Here is a 17,166-nt window from a genome sequence, read left to right as displayed (position 1 = left end):
GGTCACACTTCATGCCAGTTGAGTATTCTACCATTGAGGCACGCTGGTGCTGGGAACCTTGTTGGAAAAAGACTCTATACAGGTGTTATCTCAGGCCACGACGCTCATTGTCGCATGCAATATTGCATGTCTGAAGATAAAAATCGCACCAGGTGTCACACAATGTTAATTGCTTAACGAGTGCATGGTTTAAAGCGTTCCAGCCATTACGAAGTGTTCAGCCATAATTTGTCACCATCATGATCATCAGCCATGGCATCAACCGTGTGCTGCGGCATAGGTGCCCGTTATGCCTTAGATGCGAAGTTTGTGTCTTGCTACTTGGCCAAATTAATGAATTATAGCATAGTGCGTACATTCCTACTTAGTAAATTGATGATATATGGCATTGTGGGCACCTTGCAACTGTACTTGCACTAGTTACCCAAGAGAGTTTACAGCAGGCTCTAGAAAGGCCGCTCCTCCAGCGTACACTGACTGTGCTGAGTGTTCCTTGCAGACAAAAACATGATGGGATGAAGCATTGTAAATAATATTCTAATTATAGGAGCACTCATTTAGGGGCTAGTTCGTGCATTCTTTCAGAAAGGAAGGATTTCATAAAACACACAGCCCATAGACAAAGACCACGACACCAGCGCTGGTGTCATGGTCTTTGTCTATGGGCTGTGTGTTTTTTGAAATCCTTCCTTTCTGAAAGAAATGATAGGAGGAGCATAAAATAAAACTTTAAAGCAATACAATGGATTTCTGTTAAGACGAACTCGGAGGGGCTGTGGACATTGTTCATCTTATCGTCAAGTGCATCGATATATGTTACTTGAAAACACTGAATGAACTAGAAAAAGCATTTATTTGGCTCAACTAGCGTAGCATTAGCCCCACTGTATGTTGTTGGGCCAATTTGATTTTTGGGCAATAAACAGTGATTGCACAGCGATGCATTCCATTTTGTTAGCCTGACAGTGTTTATTGCCGTTTGCTGGCAATGTACAGTACTTGTGTACATAGGTCGGCGAACTCACTCATTAGTCTACTCACTCAGGCTCACTCACTCAGATGAAGCCGTGAATCTGAGTGAGTCCGGGTGAGTAATATTTTGGTGAGTTTGAGTCAGAGTGAGTAAAGTTGAGGAAAATATTGGTGAGTCTGAGTCCCAGTGAGCCCTAAGTACAAAATATATTTCTTGAGTGAGTCCGAGTAAGCTCCACCTTTTGTTGCCGACTTATGGTCCTATCTATTCTTCAGCATTACTATCTGCCTTATAACGACTTACGTTTATACTCAAGTCTTTTCACACATATCTCAGCACACTAGCATTCATGTGCCACCTCAATATTTATTGATCAGAGGCGTGAGTTAGGGGAAGGGGTGCCATGACCTCCTCCCGCAAACTCTTTCATGGGAAGTTCTTGATAAAAATATCTCATGCGAGTCTCGCATTTAATAAAAATGTCCTTTTTTTTGGTTGATGCATGATATATGATAACTCGTACTTTAAGGTACAAGATTAAAAGGCATATCGTTCATCACTGATTATGTGAGATATTGGCAACAAAGAGCATTGAGATCATGATCGAAAAAGCTAATTTTATGCCAACAGACACGGGAGTCGACTCACTCAGGCTCACTCAGACTCAGATGAAGCCATGAGTCTGAGTCTGGCTGAATAATATGTTGGTGAGTTTGAGTCTGAGTGAGTCCGGTTGAAAAAAAGTTTAGTGAGTCCAAGTGAGTCCGGTTCAGGAAAATTTTGGTGAGCCTGAGTCCGAGTGAGCCCTCAGAGCAAAATATATTTCTTGAGTGCGCCTGAGTGAGCTCCGATTGTTTTGCTGACCTATGCTTGGTGGATTCAAACGTGACATCAAAATTTTCAATAAAACGACTGGTACGTGCAATTTCTCGAGACAGCCACGTCATATCGCTATGATTCTGGCCTCTTAAAGATGACGTTCGCTCTGGTCTAAACGCTATAGTTGAAATTACGCCGATTACCCTAACTAAAGACGGCGAAAACTAGCCCTGAATTTTCGCATTTCAACGCATGAATACTGCATTTATACGAAAGGTCACCTGAAAAACATAAATTTTCTCTCCACCAATATTAATATATGTCATAGAAAGACCAGATGTGTGTACTCAAAACTGTGGCACAAAGTTACTTTGCTGAATACTGAGAAAAAAAAAGAATATTCTTCAGTAGAGCTGAAATTTGTAATTTAAGATACTGTTAAAGCCTATTAACTAACACGGACAAAGACGAGGGAAGACTGTTAAACGACCAGTAAATAGGCCCCGACTTTTTCACCTTCCGAAGCAGCTCTCTCACTCATACAGAAGGCTACAGCGATCGCATTTAGAAAATATTGCAGCGCTGTTGGCCGTGCGGACGGTTTATTTTGAAAAACAATTCCCGCACCCCTCTCCAGCGTCTGGCCTCTTCTCTTTGTCCACTAAGTGACATAATAGACAGTTATAGGTTAACGGGCTTAGCGGAATAACGGGATCAAAATGTGCATGCGCAGTACGCTAAGCGACCCGTTGTGTTTACCGTACGCACACTATTTTTCAGATTTAGAGCTACCGTGTTTGTGTGGTTAACATAGTGTACGTAAAACATGGCGGTGGTATTGGACGAGCGCATGGAAGTGAATTTAGCGTTGGTGTGGACAGATCCACTTCTTTCGTAACAAACTACTGTGTAAAATGGCTTCGCTTACCTCCAGGTAGCTTAGATTACCTAGTATTACGGATAACTTAGCGTAGTTTTTGAGATAGCTTCCCATTTCGAATGTACCTAGCTCTAACTAGATAATCGGTGTAAACAAATCTGCAACATAAAAATTTTCGCTTTTGGTGCATGGTTCATATTAATTTACTTTTATTGTTACTAAAAAAAGTAGTAATATTGCTGTGAGTGGGGATACAGGCGGGCATTCTGTTTTTTTCTTCTCACTTTTTTTTTAATGCACTCACCTCCTGTACGTGACGCCACTGTCTCAGCTTGGGCATGTAGACACTTTCCGCTAAACTAAAAGGTGCTGTCCGCAAGGAACGTTTGCGGCACGCTAACGCTATTTCCCAGTGGTGGGAAACCTGCGCCAATTGCGCCAATCTGCACCAAGTGGCAATTGCTGCTCCACACTGCTCCAAAAGGGTCTTTTTTGCCTAATTTGCGCCATTGCTGCGCCACAACGTGGTTTTGTAGCCAAAAACAATGTTTCGCGGACGGTGCGCTTCGTGAGCAGAAGTACGTCATGGTCGCCATCTTGTACATTTGCGCTGCTGCATTTGTTAATGGTGCCACTAGAGCCCCAGCCGTTGTGACAGCCGATGCAGTCCAATTCAATATCAGTTGCAACGCCGCAACCACGCCGCAACGTTAACTTTCTGCAAGCGATGCATAGCATGTCCTGTCCTTGGACGGAGGTGAGTTTGGGTTGTCGCCTAATAAAAACGTGCATTATGGTTACAACAGCGCTACGCTTGCTGGGCCGTGTGCGTGTGTTTATAGTAATAGCGTCAATGCAGCAAGGTTATAGTTTTCAAATTTTAACTTTAGCAACTTTGCACTATAAGTGGCTGGAAAGTTTATTATTTTTTTGTATGAATTTTCACCCAGCCAGACAGGTCTCTGTCGAATATGTTCACATTTAAAAGGTTTCTAGGTGCACAACCCGCAACGCTCAGCTCCGCAACAGCGAGCTGCTTTCATTTCTACAAAGTGGTGCGCGCTTGAACGCGGTCCCGCACGAGGCAGCAGCGATCGGCGGCTAAAAGCATGCAGTCAGCTTGAAGTAGCGCTACGCGACGCGTGTGCCTGAGAATGCAGCTGAAGATGCTTATGGCGATAATGTTGTCATCGATAAGTCATACCGGCGCGTTCGTCGATGGCCATCACCTCGCATTTGTTCTTTCTCTATGCGTACCCGCAAAGGCATAGCGCAGGACTCTCCAGCTCCGTCGATGCGGTAGGCCGATAAGTAGTCGCAGCCTCAACTGATTTCCTTCACTCACACCACTGCTGAGAGCAGCATGATCGCGGCACGTGAATGCATTGGCCACGTGTTTTTTTGTATTTTGCGGGCTTTAGTTGCAGCTTGGAAAAAAATGGTACACGTGAAACTTTCTTTATCGCAAATAATGCAGTGGGAGTTTCTGAAGACGCTCTCGAACTTTGCAAATCCCATTTCTTGCCTTAAGTCATTATTTAGCATTATAGTTTATTTATCCTAATTAACAAACTAATTACAAAAACAAAAATTGTCTGTAGTGCACAAGGTGGCGGTCAACAGTACACAACTGATTCCACTCGCCTGCCTCTAATATTGCATTTTTTAGCCCCTTGGCACAAGTTAACTGGGACACCCGATATATTTGTGCGTTTACTGCGTTGCTATGAACAGTTTTCATGCTGCAGCCAGCATGTTGGTGCAATATACTTCACTATTTTGTGTCACCGCTTCTGTACATATTCCTACTTTTGTTTATTTTTTGTGCTTATTTTGTGGGCTTGATGCCTATGTAGAAATGATTACGTAAACTGAGGGAACTTTAAACTAAATCAAAGCTACATTTTCTTCTTCTGTGTGCTTTATGCAAAGCCCGCGCCTGCTCCAAACACAGGGGTGGCTGCTCCAAAAGCAGATTTTGCCTGCTCCAGTGGCTGCTCCAAAATGCTGGAAGGCATTCCCACCACTGCTTTTTTTTTTAACCCCCACTGTCGCGCTAACGCTAAACTATACCTGTCTAATGTTGACCTTCTGGATTCTGACTTGGCACTGGGCTCGTCGATTGGTCCTTTGCACTACTAAACTGCGCCTTTTCCCTGTGGGAATGCTGTTTTGGCTGCACTGTTGTTGCGCTCATTGCATATTTTTTTACATCGTCAGTGCCTTAAAACATGCTGCGCCGCCTGCGAGTAACTGACACCAGCAAGATGTGGAAGAAGCTTTGCTCTGTCATTGCCCACACACCGATGATGAAAATTGCTGTTGTTGTGTATGTTGCTAAAGTGAGCACAGTCACAACAACTGGCTACGCCTACTTCTCTTTGCAGCAAATAAAGGTGGGGAGGAAGAGTGGGAAACCGAAAGGAGTCGAAGCGTCCACAAAACAGCTTTTCTATCCCCTGTAACTTTCTTATTAACGCTCTTATTCACAAAATTCTTGCAGCAGCATGTTCCCACCGTACGCGGGCAGTTATCTCTTCATAAATTTTGGAACTTGGGGGGGGGGGGGGTGAGTTTACTTTCCCCTTGAACCTTCACTATAACAGACTTCAAGTTAATTACATTCTGAATATAACGGAAACATTTAACATTTTACGAACAAAATGTTTAACACAGTGTATATTTAGTTACAGTTAGACAAACCGTGTTTTTCCACGATTTCAATATAGCAAAGTTTGACTGCTGCTGTGAAGGAAGACAGGAGCAGTAAATTGAAACTGTTGCTAGTGCCAGTGGTCAAACTGTTTGTGAACACATTCCTCAAACCTTGTGCTGTATGAAAGAGCAGCCGCTGCAGCAAAGCAGTGTCTTTGGTCGTTTTTTTTTTTCTTTCTTTTGGAGAAGTTATATAGGAAATAAATGTCACCGACTAGGCTAGTATCTTGCAAGTATACTTGCAAGTGATTTGGTGAAGAAAAAGGACGCTGCCACTTGTTCTGGCATATCGCAAAGCTCCCTTTTGTTATACAGTTAAACCTGGATAGAACGAAATCGACAAATTCCAGAAAAAATTCGTTACAAAAAGGTTTTTGTCATAAGCAGTTTCGGCACGAAAATTCAGAAAAGAAATGCACAAACAAAACCAAAGGGTAACTGAAGGCAGAGCTCACCTAAAACAGTTATTTAGCGGCAGAAAACTGCGTTATTTTGCTCTCTTGCTTGTTTGTGGGGTTGGCAGTATTAGACGTTCGTAGGACATCAATACAACACCACTCCGTCATCGTCTAGCCGTGGCCTTCAACTGGCTCCAGTAACGCGCCATCGTGTTACCAGAGCTAATCGCAGAGGCCACGGTCTAGCAAACCCGCGGTGTGGCACAAGATGGCAAAGCGCATGGCGAGCTGACCTCCAAAGACCTGTTGTTGTCTCAGACAGTTTCCACCATTGCCTAATCTGACATCTCCTCGGTAGTGTCGGCGCAGTCCTCCATGTAAAAAAAAAAACACGTCGTAGGGGCTGCTCCATCTAGAGCACTGCATGGGTCCGGGCTTGAGGCTGCGGGCCGGGCCAGACTCGGACCCGCTCATTAAAAGGCTAAGTCGGGCCTTCGAGCACACGCGAATGTTATTCATTGTATGGTCTAGGGTATACTGTGCCAAGCTTAAGTGACACGTATACATATATATATATATATATATATATATATTAACAGCACTAACAATGGGCCAGATCACAGTTGTTCCCATGGGAGGCATAAAGATTTCGGTCTTTTATTCGAGGTTGACACATACGATAAATTTCATTTATATTCCTTGGTATTACGTGCCAAAACCACAATATGATTACGAGGCATGCCGTGGTGGCACCGGATCAGTTTCGACCACCTCGAGTTCTCTAACGTGCACCTAAAGATAAGTATATACACGGGTGTTCTTGCATTTCGCCCCCACCAAATTGCGGCCGCCGTGGCCGCGGGAATCGCACCCGCATCCTAGGACTTAACAGCGAAACAGCTTAACCGCTGAGCTACCACCGTGGGCAAAGCAGCATTTCGATGCATGTACACACCGGATTTTCCGTGCGATCACCCGCTACAAAGTTCACGGCATCATTAATAATCATCATCAACAACTAATATCCTCTAGCTGGCCCAGGTCGGGCCTGGTCATGAACAAGTGCGCCCTGGATTAGTTTAGTAATGAACGCCCGAGCCGGGCCCGGGCTTGGAACGACGGGCCCGGGCCGGGCTCGGGCTGGGTTCGGTCATGTACACCCTAGAGTTACTGTATATGCTACCTTTAGGTAGCAGAGTTGCGCATACGTCCGACTAGCAACCACAGCTATGCGGTGAAGTCCCACTTCGTTTTTGCAAGCGACATGCCTACCGTGTCGCCGATTAACATGTCAGGCGTGTCAATGACCGGCGATAAACATCATCTGTCGATGACAAGTGTTAATTCAGTTCGCTGCCGCGGCGGCGTCAAGAGATACAAAAATTGGCCCGAGCGTCAGCTTCTCCGCAATGCATGGTTGCTAGCGGCGTTGGAAGACAGATGCGCAACTGTGCTACCTAAAGGTAGCATATACAGTAACTCTAGTACACCCGGGCCCGGGCCGGGCCCGCGCTTGGAACCACGGGCCCGGGCTGGGCTCGGGCTTCATAAAACAGGCCCGGGCCGTAAAATCCGGCCCGTGCAGTGCTCTAGCTCCATCGCGCGCATTGAAATCACGCACATGCGCATGGTGTCAAAAACGAAAAGTGAACGACGTGGATACCACGGAATACACTCAAACCTCATTATAACAGTCCCATCTGCCATGAAATTAACTTCGTTATATCCGAAAATTCGTTATAAACGTTTATTTGTAACACTGTATCTATTACAATACTATTCATCATTTACTTCATTGCAGTCGCTGACCGTTTATTCGGACTCGTAGGGAACAGCTGAAAAGTCCGAATAATAGGATGTCCGAAAAAAAGGATTCACCAGAAAAAAGCACTTTTATTGGCCCAGCGGCCGGAAAAAACTTGTTAGTGCGCGTCTGTACACACGTACGCTTACGCGCGACCAAGTCGGCCTGTAATTCAGCCAATGTTTGGCCACCCCTGATGTTCGGCAATAGCACTGCAACGGCCTACGCTAAATCCGCATTTGATGGCTGTGGTGTGGGAGGTGCGTCGTCAGGCAGTCACTGTCCACATGCGCTGGTTCGAGTAGCTGACTGATGATCTCATCGCCTAACTCGGCAAAAACTCCCAAGCAACTTCCACCTGGTGAATAATCGCCGCTTTTTTCACCATCGTCAGGGCCTTGTAGTTGCTGCGTTTCTTTAGTTCCGACGGCGCACATGGAACGGGCAGCGTATCAGGCCTCGCACGAGCAGGACACAAAGCTCGGGATGCAGATCAGGCCTAGCCACAGAGACATCTGAGAACACAAACCCTCACACGCGAAAAGGAAACGACGTTGGTCTAGTTGATGTTGCAGCGCTTCTGTAATCTGTTGTCGTACTCTCTTTGTCCGAATTAGGATCCGCGTCGTATTCGTACGCGCTCTCATTCACCTCAATCGCCGTACAGAGCCGATTCCAAGCATGGCTTGGCTTGGCCTGCTGTTTGGCCATGGTAGCCGTTCAATGGATACGTGACTGGCTAAAGCCGAAAGGCAACCGTTACGTGTAGCCAACAAACATAGCCTTCAAGATCGGTAACTTCTGCGTGGATTTTTGACACTGGCACGATCTCCAGTTATAGCCAGTGGAACATTTTAGTGCTGGCAACCTAGTAAAAATATTGTTAACATTGCTGACAGCTTGTTATGGCGTTCAACGTCGCACTCTATCAGCCATCCGGAGTCTGAAAAATCGAACGGCGGGCTGTGGGGGTCCGAATTTTCGGTCATGAGTTTACATTACTTCAATGGGAGGTGTGGCGGTGCCGCGAAGGTGTCCGAATAAACGGTCGGCGACTGTATAACCAATAATTCGTTATATCCATGTTCGTTATATCGAGGTATGAGTGCATTCAGAAAAGCACTCTCCATATGCGGTGTGGCCCCACATATGCGGCGTGAACACTAAGCGTAACGACACGGAGCAATGATTTTTTAAAATTTTTAATGGCGTCACCTGGCGTCACGTTAATGAAATGCAGTTCAGAGACTTGTGCAACAACTGAAGAGTGGCGCTGCCAACGCAAAAGCTGTGTTTTTTGTTCTTTTTTTCTAATTCCGGCGTGGCGCCACCCGCAAGCGGCTGGATAAGGTTTGAAGAGAGTGGGGGGAAGGGCCCACCCGCCCATGCGCCTGCAGCGGCAAGAACACCGGCTCGAGGGAGCGCAGGCCACATTGCACACACCCGCACACACAAACGAGCTCTTGCCTCGCAGTCGCCGGGGCTTCGAGCACACCATGCACGACGCCGACGCTTCCCACCCTCGTCAGTGGGGTAACCGCGACTGTGCATGCGGCTCCTCCTCGTGCCAAAATGACAAAATTCAGGACACAATACCTAGGTTGTTGGTGGTGAAAATTCGTTATATCAAGGGTGTCTCCCACTGCCACTTTGTTACATAGAGGTCGCAAATACATGTGCTTCTAAGAGTATATGCGGGGAATAGAAACACTTCATAATATTGAGGAATTCGTGGTAGGGAGGTTCGTTATAAGCAGGTTTAACTGTATCACAGTGTGTTGGACGTGCGTTTCTTTCTGCTATACGCATTATGTATGACCATAGTAAAGAGGAGTCTGCTAGCACGGTATCGAATAGCGGTCGCCGGATTTGCGGTTCAACAATATCAACATAGGTTTGATTAAACTTTATTGAAGCTACTTTTTTTCCCACCATCCTATTATCCAAACATTCCTACAGCACTTTCTGTGGTAAAAGGAACCCTTTGTCAACTATACGTTGCATGAAAGTTACAATTTCAATTTGAGAAAGTTTTAATGTGACAGAGTAAATTGCCAATTTTAACAACTTCATTATGTCGGCACATAGCGGTAGTTCATTACATCTAGAATTTTGTTATTAAAGTTTGATTATATTGTTTACTTCAAATTATCACAGTACTGAGCTATCTAGCAATCCCCTTTAAGTCGGTATATTTGAGTCCGGCTGTAAATTTCATTCAACTAACGAACATACTTCATGTCTTCAATACTCTTTCTATGTCAAAGACGAAAGAAGTGCATGGTTTGTTGGGATCCTCATCTGGGCTTGGCTGATATTCATATGCGACATCGTACAGTCCAGCATGAGGCATTTTTTTTTACAGGACTACACACTTGTGACGTTATCAGCGAGCAGCTAGTGGCAGCATGCATGGCACATTTGATGTGGAAGCAGGTGTTACTTATACGAACTGTAGACATCAAAATCTGAATGCCAGCCATTCACCTTTTTTTTTTTCATTTTTTAAATCTATCATATGATGCCCACAAGTAAATGCGACCATTGTCATTGTGTTCAAGTTCAGTAGCAGCGTCAAAGCAGTCTCGGAATAATGTTACACTTACACCCACAATGGTTACACAATTTCACTTTTCTCGAAAACGGTGCTCCAGCATTGCGGAATAACCATGTTAGGGCGTTGAGACTTTCAGCAACTTGTTTTCTTAAAAAAGCTGTAAAGTATGCACCATGAGCAACAGTAAATAATTGGGATGTTGATGCAAGCACTTGTGGCATGATAAGTGCTAGCCCAACTCCAAGGGCCCTCTGGTAGCTGGCCCCACAAATACAGAACCTCATTGATACCTTTCCGAAAAAAATGTCGCAAATAAACGTACGATCTGAATCCAGTAAAAATTTAGGCTGACAAGCCCATATTGAGGTGCAAGGGCAAAAAACATTTATTTCTCAAAAAAACATGGAGGGACTCATTGATTTTCGAACTCCTGGCATCTCGCTGGCATCTCGCTGGCAGCCAGAGGTCAGCCAGCTAGTTCCGGTCCTGACCGGAAATAACGTCGTAGTCACATGTGTTGAAATCTTGAGACAACCCGAATATTGCAAAGTCAAACCCTGGGACAACCAGTGTAAACGTAAAGAAACACTGCCGCCGTGTCAGCAGACGAAACTTTGTGCCGCATGAGCATCGGTTCTTTCTGCATTGCCGCTTGGAAATATGGGGCTGGGTTTGCCGAGGAGAGAAAGTGATATTCTCGAGCGTACGCATTTGGAATAAGGTTACGTATGTTCGCAAGATCACGCGCGACTCGCCCTGTCCATGAAGAAAACTGCCGCCCCGCTAAAGGCTTAGCAAGTTCAACTCTGCGCATTGCACGTAACAATCTCGGTACAACACAATATGTGAAACCTCGCGAAAGTGATAAGCGTCCCCGAAAGCGACAGCTGCTCGCGGCTATCGCATACCACGTCGCACACTCGCGCTGATCATTTTGCGTTCGGTCTTAACTTGAGTTATGCGGTGGTATGTTTGCTGCCACTCGTAATTGCACCATCTGGCATGGAAGAACGGGCTTTAAAAGATAACGCCTGGCGTAATGGCAACTGAAGGGAAATCCCCAAGCGCCCGCATCGCGATCCGTCAAGTCCTCACAAAGATGACGGCAAGCACGCATCGTCTCGTTTTGGGGTCTCATAACCAGAAGCCTTCCAGATATCTACCAGAACAATTTTTTTTCTAGCAGGTTCTGACAACCCGCTGGTAGGCAGAATTGTCCAGGCAGAAAAAAACGAACACCAACTCGAGTGCGCCTTGCGATGGGCGGAGCAACCCGAAAGCGAAAGCGCTCCGGGAGGGAGAAAAGTGTGGAGGAAATGACGTCTTATCGGTCATATCCAAATGGCGGCGTTGCTATGGTGACGTGTCGTGGTGTTGTGCGGCGGCGGCGATGCGGCATTGTCATGCGTGTTTCCGTAGGTCTTGTACCGAACCGTGGCGGACTGGAGGAGCAACAACCTCCATTCTTTGGGCCGCATTCTTAGTTCTCCCGGCTGTTGTTGTAGCCATGGGGTCTGAACAAAGGTGTGTGGAACGGGTGTGCATCTATGTACCATGCTACAGATGAAAGATTTGCAATGCTCAGCAAAATCTTGCCAAGTGCTACAGAAAAGATTTTTTTTTTTTTTTTTTTTGAAAGCCGTTTGAAGATTTTGACGGCCAGCGTCGCCTCCTGCCTTCGGTTCAGTGTGTGGTTGACAGAGAGCGGCAGTCGGGCAATTTGGAGAAGACACGGAGGGGACAATTGAACAAAGAAGAGAAAGCGCGGAGGGAGGAAAGGCACTGTGGAGAAGCTGCCGTCGCTGTGCGGCGGCTGTCTGCCACTTTGTGCTTCACAAGTACACGAGAGGGCCCTTTTTGCACACCTGAATGAGAGTTTTTGGCTACAAAGCGTGTCGTACGACCACAGTTTTCCGCGGGGCTGAACGTTGCTGCCGAATAATCGTATTTTCTGGGAACCTATTAACCGGACATATTACACGCAGCTGTATTGGGTTACTTTTAATTTTCGCGATTGCGAGCGTAGGAGCTGGGAAATCGTGCTAAGCGGGAACGTATCAGCGAGGTTCTTCTGTATACGACCTTGATCATGATTCATGCTAAGGCAGAATTATAGCAAGCAATGAACTAGTGTCGTACTTTGACCAGACACTTCCAGTACTTGCAATAACTAGTATTATGTGTAACATGGCAGTGTTGAAATAATCTTATGGAAGGCAATATACACAGTTTAGAGTTCAACGTCGTAGTTTCTTGAATGAAACATCTGCGAGATGATGTGTTTGGTTATAGACTGAAACAGCTGTTTGACATTGTGGATTTTTATGATTAAGCCTGCAGTACTTCAAAACGAAGTGTTACATCCTAGTTTTCATTTGCATTATATGCATTAATATTCTCTGTGGCCCACTTCCAGCTGCAGCTTCCCCTGTGGGTGTAGTGCGGGTGCTGAACCTGAAAACAGGCGACCGCCTCCTTATCAAAGGATTCAGGGGCCATATTCGGGACATGGCCTTTGCCCGTCTTGCAACCACAGTGCTGCTGGCAATAGTGGATGAGTTCGGGACACTCTGTGTGTATGAAATTCATGAGAACACTACAACTCTTTTATTGAAGGTGACTTCAATATTTCTGTTTTCCTTTTGTGTTGTGTGTCTTGCATAGTTAGAGACAACCCCCTGATGGCTAATTTATGAAGGAATCAATAAAAAAAAATTATACTCATGTTTTCATACCACTTCATACGAACTTGTTTTAAGCTTGCTACATTCAAGTTCGAAAAGCACTTCTTTATTTTCAGTTGGCCATAGTTTGAGAAATTGGCACATCATGAATTCACAGCACTGGGCATTCGGTTCAGCCTGTGTAGCTTAATGTCTGAGATGTTGTACTTCTGAGCTCAAGAACAAGAGTTCGATTTCTGATCGTGGCAGCTGCATTTTCCTGGTAACGAAATGCATAGACCGTGTACTAATTTAGCCGCACCTTAATATCCGCAGATGATGAAAATTAATGAGTTGTCTTCCCCACTACATGCCTGTAATCGTATCATAGTTATGGGGAATAAAGTCTCTTAACATAATTAAAATAATATTTTTGTTTTAGACAAGGAAGTGGTCATATTTACATGTTTGTATTGAGTGAAGAAGGCGCTGCTGTTGGTGAATGTAATAAAAAAATATTTATGTTTATTCAGGAACAGCTACATGTCACTTTGAGCACATTAAGTGCCTGTGTCCTTTCTAGTTTGGTGCCTCGTACATCTGACAAGTGTCCTTCACAATTTCCCAGTGTTGCACACCGCAAGTCCTGGACGCAGGTGCTAGGAACTGCTGCCATTGCCCCCTTTTTTTCTATTCGCCAAAATGCTGGTTTTGTCAGATGTTGACAGTTGCCTTTTTCATCTGGTAGCAGTGTCCTTGCCCTGTTTCATAAAGCAAGCTCTAGTTTTGAGGGAGTTGGTGATTATAGTTGCACACGAGCAAACATAATTTCTTGATAGGCCTTTCAGCCCTTCTCCTTCAGGCTCATATCAGATGGCAATGGGCACCCTCGAAGTTAATTTCACCTAATCGTCCTTAGGCAAAACATTACCTTGTTTTCCTAGGGCACTTGGTAGCTTTAGTGATCCATCTTTGCACAGCGCACGAAATTGACAAGGCACACGCTTGTCCCGTCCTCTTCTCTTGTGTGCGTTGCCTTGTCAATTTCGTGCGCTGCGCAAAGATAGATAAGTTCCAACTCGCCCGCCTATCAATCCTACTACGCTTTACGGATATGAGGCAGTTGTCAAAAAATAAGAAATGATGTGTAGCTTGCAGTAAGGTTCAGGACTGTTTCCTCTGGCTCTAATATTTGCTTTGCCAAGAATAGGTTCAATCGTTCATATATAAATATCACAGGAATGTGCTATGCCTCGTATGTTGCACAAAAAGTCGGACGATTTTTGTGCCCCAAATTGTGGTGTTACCTGGCCACATAGTGTGCAACGTGTAAGTTCCCTCTGAATGGGCCCATCTGTGCATCTACACAGCGTCTGATTTTGAGCTAAATGCTGAAACTTTAAAAACAAAAAAATCAGTGATGGTTTGAACCAAGAAGAACCAGTCACATCATGAACTGTGGGGAGAAAACATATTGTCCTTCTTAAAATGTAGATTCGATTTGATTGCTCCATTGATTATAGGACATTATATTCACAATAAAAAACACCCTGCATTTCATTGGCCATTAGATACATGCTCCAGGCAGGCTTTAGATAGTCATAAATATAACATGCATAAAACTGCTCTAATCTGCACCTTGTTAAAAAATTTGAATCCTGTCGAATAGCGAAATATCTCTTCTGAACACTCTTATCAAGCATTTTTCGTCAAAACAACTCTCGAAAGTAGTTGAGTGGAGTCAGATAAGACACACAGCAGTGCATCAGTAGTACCTTTGTGTAATAATGCAAGATGTTCTTTTCCGCTTCATTTGTTGCTTATTGTTTCTTGGTGGACAAGTTTTATTGTCTGTCGTGCCTCTTTCACTTCTGCTTCTGCCTTCCCCCAAATGTCTTGTGGCAGCCATGTTTTCAGCCTCATTGATACATGAAAAGATGCAGGATTCACTTCCTGACAAATACACATGGAGAACAAATCAACGCAATCAGTTCTCGAGAATCGTAATTCCATATTTGTGGTGAACTGAAAATCAAAGCACCGTTATTCAAGGCTTGCTTGGGGCACTTGCTTTTCTTATAAAGTGGTCTCAAAGGCCTAAAAGAATAAACCCAAATGCTGTTTCAGGGGTGTTGCCTTAATGCCACTCGCACAAAGTCCTAGAAATGAGTTGCTGCAAGCAGTTTATTGCCACATTGTGGTCCCGAGTATGTGCCTATTCCTGCTTGACTAGTCTGCCTAGAGAGGATGACACATGCTTGTGCTTGAGAGTGCTGCATTGCATGAATGCAATAATGTCCGAACTGCCGCCATACTAGTGTACATAAAAGCAGAAGTGGCGTATACATTCAGTATGCCGTAAACTTGCCACTCTGGACAATAATGAAGGGTTAGAAAGCTGGTATTGTGAGCCTTATTTTTTTATGTATATCTCATAAAACTTGTGAGGTAGCATAAATATAAAAGGATTTGACAGTGTATGTGTAACAAGAAGCATCCATCCATTTCTTTTAGGTTGAGCGCCCAACTGATGAAGTGTCAAGTGAATATCGTCGCGTCGTGTGGTGTCCTTATGTGCCAGATGATGGTGCAAGAGGTGGCAACAGTGCTGAAGACGACAACTCGAAATTCCTAGTGGCAACGAACCACGAAGAGGTTATTTCAGATTATCATTCTTTCTTTTTGTTTTGTTGCCATGTATTTGACTCTTTAGTTGCAAGTCTTGACTTTTTGTAGCAGTTGGTACATATTTTTATTACCACTCTTGCCTTTCTGGAAAGTTGGGTTAAAGCTATGATGACATCAAATTTTCAAGCTCTTTTGTCACATTACACAGTCAACTGTATGTTAGAAGAACTGAGCGCTGCGTGAGTTGGTAATCCATTACGACGAAACTGTGTGTTATACAGCATGTTGACAGAATTCGAGTGCGTTGGCTTCTCTCAATCACAGGCATTGCCGACACAGGCGTTGCACTTGGCCAACTCTGCCTGGTAAATAAGAAGGGTGCACAGAAGTCTTAAAGGGACATTAAAGGCAAATAAAAATTTATATCAGAGCGAAAGGTCAATGTGTGAGAACGTCAGGGGTGAAACAGCTGCGTGTATTGCACATTTTTATGCGCATAAAATTTTCATGGTATTCCTGTGCATATTGCGCAGAAATACCATGAAAATAAGACGTTCGCAGAACACATTAGACGCGCCCAAGTGTGTTCCTTCTATGCACCTTTTTAATGACTGCTACCATGGCGCCGCCACAATCTCCTCTGGACTTTGTAAATAAGCGTGACGCCACAAAAATGTCACTTATGCGCGCATTTGCCGTGGGCGAGTCCCTTGTTGCATCAACGCGGCGTCAGCTTCCTGTGTGTGACGTGTCTCCGTGATGCTCTAGCGCATGGGTCCTCAAACTGGGTTTCGTGTAACCGAGTGGTTCCGTGAAGGACATCATAGGGTTCCGCGAGTGGCTGCAGAACGAATGCAACCCTCTCCCGTTTTTTGCCATCAGCAACTAGTAGACTAGCAAGTTTGCATTGTGTTTTGCATTTAACGAAGTCATCGCACTCTGCATGCACGTGGTTGCAAGGGTAGATCTTCGGCCTTGTTGGTACAACATATGTATAACGTAAGCGTAGTACTGAGCACAATGGAAGCATGCTAGGATTATATTTATTCCTAAGCCAGGCAAGAAGCTCTGCGTGGAGAACCTGCGCCCGATCTCGCTGACATCATGCGTGGGCAAATTGATGGAGCACGTGGTTTTAAACAGGCTTCAGGGTTATGCGGAGGACAAGGCGATCTTTCCCGCAACTATGATTGGTTTCAGGGCCAATTTGTCCACGCAGGACGTCATGTTACAGCTGAAACATGACGTAGTCGATCCCGGGAACGGCATGGGCACCAAAGCTATATTGGGGCTCGACCTGAATAAGGCTTTTGACAATGTTTCCCATGAGGCAATATTAAAGAACCTATCGGACGTTAGCCCAGGGGCCAGAACCTTCCGCTACATCAGATCATTCTTGGAGAGCAGGACTGCGGAGATTGCAGTTGGAGAAATCAAATCGGATTCTTTCCCGATGGGGGGCAAGGGGACGCCACAGGGTTCAGTTTTGTCGCCGTTCCTGTTTAACCTCGCTTTGGTTAAGATACCGCCGAGGCTGGAAGAGATACCGGGACTGAAGCACACATTTTATGCGGATGATATTACTCTATGGGTGACCAGGGGTAGCGACGCGCAGTTGGAGGAAACACTGCAACAGGCAGTCACTATTGTAGAAGAGCTCGCAGGAGATGCGGGACTCTCATGCTCTCAGCCCAAGTCCGAGCTCTTTGTGGTTCGGGACAAACCACGA

At 45.1% G+C, this 17,166-nt stretch overlaps 2 protein-coding genes across 2 annotated transcripts in view; one reads left to right on the top strand and one right to left on the bottom strand.

Annotated features, from left to right (window-relative positions):
• The window catches only part of LOC119406858 (enhancer of mRNA-decapping protein 4), a 202,582-nt gene that overhangs the window by 19,556 nt on the left and 165,860 nt on the right, over positions 1-17,166 (top strand). Inside the window, exons 5-6 of the mRNA XM_037673612.2 lie at positions 12,563-12,762; positions 15,324-15,464. Coding sequence (XP_037529540.1) covers positions 12,563-12,762; positions 15,324-15,464 — 341 coding nt within the window. The remainder of the gene's footprint in view (positions 1-12,562; positions 12,763-15,323; positions 15,465-17,166) is intronic.
• Positions 1-17,166, bottom strand: part of LOC119406972 (small nuclear ribonucleoprotein-associated protein B) — a 373,302-nt gene that overhangs the window by 278,689 nt on the left and 77,447 nt on the right. The gene's annotated exons all lie outside the window — the stretch shown is intronic.

The sequence above is a fragment of the Rhipicephalus sanguineus genome, chromosome 1 (genome assembly GCF_013339695.2).
Source record: "Rhipicephalus sanguineus isolate Rsan-2018 chromosome 1, BIME_Rsan_1.4, whole genome shotgun sequence".
Taxonomy (NCBI): Eukaryota; Metazoa; Arthropoda; class Arachnida; order Ixodida; family Ixodidae; genus Rhipicephalus; species Rhipicephalus sanguineus.
This window is presented reverse-complemented; position numbering and strand designations above follow the sequence as displayed.